The sequence below is a fragment of the Amblyraja radiata genome, unplaced genomic scaffold (assembly GCF_010909765.2).
Source record: "Amblyraja radiata isolate CabotCenter1 unplaced genomic scaffold, sAmbRad1.1.pri S122, whole genome shotgun sequence".
NCBI classification, from domain to species: Eukaryota; Metazoa; Chordata; class Chondrichthyes; order Rajiformes; family Rajidae; genus Amblyraja; species Amblyraja radiata.
The window spans coordinates 206,794-210,813 of NW_022630108.1; the positions used below are offsets into that span (position 1 = coordinate 206,794).

General features: G+C 58.6%; 1 protein-coding gene across 1 annotated transcript in view; it reads left to right on the forward strand.

Moving 5' to 3' along the window:
* The window catches only part of LOC116969211 (zinc finger protein 615-like), a 13,216-nt gene extending 10,449 nt beyond the window's left edge, over nucleotides 1-2,767 (forward strand). The window contains 3 exon segments of the mRNA XM_033016116.1: nucleotides 836-2,117; nucleotides 2,119-2,197; nucleotides 2,512-2,767. Coding sequence (XP_032872007.1) covers nucleotides 836-2,117; nucleotides 2,119-2,197; nucleotides 2,512-2,762 — 1,612 coding nt within the window. The 3' untranslated portion in view covers nucleotides 2,763-2,767.
* The last annotated feature ends 1,253 nt before the right edge of the window (nucleotides 2,768-4,020 follow it).

Here is a 4,020-nt window from a genome sequence, read left to right on the forward strand (position 1 = left end):
TCTCTCTCTCTCTCTGCCTTTCTCTCTCTCTCTCTCTCTCCCCCTCTCTCTCTGTCTCTTTCTCTCTCTCTCTCTGTCTGTCTCTCGGATGCTCAGCACCCGCCAGGTCTCCACCCCCTCAAGCACTTGTAATGTTCACGAGTTAGTAATGTCCTGTTTGCCAGCTTGTTGACCCTCTGTGTTCCCCTACTGCAGGGTTTAGGAGCCGTTGCTGTGGACGGAGAGACGGGGACGTGAGCAGTCATTGAGGGCAGCCAGGGTGCAGGTGAGCCCCTCATCTGCCTGGTGTGCGGGCTGAGCTTCGAGGGGCTGAGCTTCGATGGAGGACCACATGGCGGGGCACAACAAGGAGAAGCGTTATGAGTGCGACGTGTGTGGCAAGGCCTGCCAGAGCCCGAGCAAGCTGGAGGCCCACCGACGGGCGCACTCGGGAGAACGCCCCTTCAACTGCTCGGACTGCGGCAAGAGCTTCATGACGGCGATGGTCCTGAAGGCCCACCGGCGGGTGCACATGGGCGAGAAGCCCTATGACTGCTCCACCTGCGGCAAGAGCTTTGCCCAGTTGTCAGGGCTGTGGCAGCACCGGCGGGTGCACAGCAGTGTGCGGCCCTTCACCTGCCCCGACTGCGGCAAAGACTTCAAGACGTCCACGTACCTGAAGGTGCACAGGCGCGTGCACACCGGGGAACGGCCCTACACCTGCGGCGACTGTGGCAAGGGCTTCACCAGGTCCAGCAAACTGCTGAAGCACAAGCGCACCCACACCGGCGAGCTGCCCTACACCTGCGCCCAGTGCGACAAGGGCTTCACCCGCTCCGACATCCTGCTGAAGCACCAGCGCATCCACACCGGCGAGCGCCCCTACACCTGTGCCCAGTGCGGCAAGGGCTTCACCCAATACAGCACCCTGTTGCAGCACCAACATACCCACACCGGCGAGCGCCCCTACACCTGTGCCCAGTGCGGCAAGGGCTTCACCGACCTCCACCAGACTGCTGATACATCAGCGCACCCACACCGGCGAGCGTCCCTACACCTGTGCCCAGTGCGGCAAGGGCTTCACCACCTCCACCAACCTGCTGATGCACCAGTGCACCCACACCGGCGAGTGCCTCTACACCTGTGCCCAGTGCGGCAAGGGCTTCACCTGCTCCGGCAACCTGTTGAACCACCAGCGCACCCACACCGGCGAGCACTCCTACACCTGTGCCCAGTGTGGCAAGGGCTTCACGCACTCCAGCAGCCTGCTGGTGCACCAGCGCACCCACACCGGCGAGCGCCCCTACACCTGTGCCCAGTGTGGCAAGGGCTTCACCCAGTCCAACAACCTGCTGAGGCACCAGCGCACGCACACCGGCGAGCACCCCTACACCTGCGCCCAGTGCGGCAAGGGCTTCAACGACTCCAGCAACCTGCTGGAGCACCAGCGCTCCCATACCGGCGAGCGCCCCTACACCTGCGCCCAATGCGGCAAGGGCTTCACCAGACCCTGCAGCCTGCTGGTGCACCAGCGCACCCACACCGGCGAGCGCCCCTACACCTGCGTCCAATGTGGCAAGGGCTTCACCCACTCCGGCAGCCTGCTGGTGCACCAGCGCACCCACACCGGCGAGCGCCCCTACACCTGTGCCCAGTGTGGCAAGGGCTTCACCCAGTCCAACAACCTGCTGAGGCACCAGCGCATGCACACCGGCGAGCACCTCTACACCTGTGCCCAGAGCGGCAAGGGCTTCACCTACTCCGGCAACCAGTTGAAGCACCAGCGCACCCACACCGGCGAGCGCCCCTACACCTGTGCCCAGTGTGGCAAGGGCTTCACCCAGTCCAACAACCTGCTGAGGCACCAGCGCACGCACACCGGCGAGCACCCCTACACCTGCGCCCAGTGCGGCAAGGGCTTCAACGACTCCAGCAACCTGCTGGAGCACCAGCGCTCCCATACCGGCGAGCGCCCCTACACCTGCGCCCAATGCGGCAAGGGCTTCACCAGACCCTGCAGCCTGCTGGTGCATCAGCGCACCCACACCGGCGAGCGCCCCTACACCTGTTCCCAGTGTGGCAAGGGCTTCACCCAGTCTGCTCACCTGCTGAAGCACCAGTGCACCCACACAGGCGAGCACCCCCTACACCTGCACCTGGTGCGGCAAGGGCTTCATCCAGTCTACTCACCTGCTGGAGCACCAGCGCACCCACACCGGTGAGCTCCCCTACACCTGCGCCCAAGGGCTTCACCCGTTCCTCCAAGCTGCTGTCCCACCAGCGGGTGCACGCCGGCGACCGTCCCTTCCCCAGCCCGGTGTGTGGAGAGCGCTTTGCCATGGCCTCCCACGCCCTGTCTCACCAGCACGTGCACACCAGTGGCCAGCCCTACGACTGCCCGTACTGTGGTGAGTCATTTGACAGCTCACGGGGGTTGCGGCAGCACCGGCGGGCCCACGCCGGCGAGCAGCTGCCCCCACTGTGACAAGAGAGCATGGGGGCTGCGGGAGCACCAGCAGATACACACCGGAGAGAGACCCTTTGTGTGCGCTGATTGTGGCAAGAGGTTGACCCGCATGTCCAGCCTGTGGCAGCACCGGCGTACCCACAGCGGTGAGCGTCCCTTCCCCTGCCCATCCTGTGGTAACGGCTTCACGCGCCTTGACCACCTGCTGGAGCGCCGGCGAGTCCACACCGGCCAGCGCCCCTTCACCTGCCCGCTCTGTGGCAAGGCCTTTGCCCGCTCCTCCAGCCTGCTGGCACACCGCCACGTGGATAGATAGGCGCTGTTTAGGTAAACACAAAATGCTGGAAGGAATGGGTAACATTTCTGGTCGAGACCCTCCTCAGTCTCGCCCCGAAATGTCACTCAGTCCTTCTGTCCAGAGATGCTGCCTGACCCGCTGAGTTATTCCAGCATTTTGTGTCCTTTTTTGTAAACCAGCATCTGCAGTTCTTTGTTTTGCTACGTGAACAATGTCCCTTAAAGCTGCACATATATATTCCTCTCTCCTTATCTCACATCCTTTTATCTCCTTATTTTCCCTCGCCTCTGTCACTTACTTCACTCATCTGCCGATCACCCTCTCATCTGTCAATATAGTGTCAGTCTGAAGAAGGGTCCCGACCCGAAATGTCACCTATCCATGTTCCCCACAGATGCTGCCTGACCCGCTGAGTTAGTCCAGCACTCTGAAACGTCACCTATTCATGTTCCCCACATATGATCGATATAACCATAACATGAGAAGTATTGTGTTAGTGACAAGAATGCTTTGAATGGGTATGTGATTGATGTGTTAGACGTCATTGCTCCAACTGTATAAACATGTGACTACGTTTCCAAAATACTAACAAAAGATGCTGTGCCTTTGTTCATTAGAGTGATGGCCCAGGAGGGTTAAGTGTGTGTTGCATACTTGACTTTGTATCCCCTGCCACTCTCGCCGGCTAAATGATCAGTAAAGCTTGTGTTGGTTGATCTAACTTATTGTGAGTTGTCTGTTTTAAGAAATGTGCCATAACAGTTCTGGACTCCCCAACATGGAGAACATGTTTCCTGCATCTACCCTGTCCAATCCCTCACTAATTTTATACGATTCTATAAGATTCCCGCTCATTATTCTGAATTCCTGTGAATACAAACCCAGTCGACCCATTCTGATTCAGATTCAGATTCAACTTTAATTGTCATTGTCAGTGTACAGTACAGAGACTACGAAGTGCAGTTAGCATCTCCCTGGAGAGCGACATAGAATATGATTTCAATAAATAAATCTATTACATGTATACAGTCAAAGTGTTTTGCCGTGGAAGGAGTGTAAGGGGGGGGGGGGTGATTGGCAGTCACCGAGGTACATTGGGAGTAGTGTGACAGCGCAGAAGAAGAAGCTGTTCCTGGATATTCATATTCTGTCAACATAGGCAGTCCAGCCACATCCTCCCCTCACCTATCTCTCTATCCCATGCGCGCGTAGCGCCAGAGCATACAAAAAAGAGAGCGAGAGAGCAGGAGAGAGAACAAAGGATCAGACACAAAGG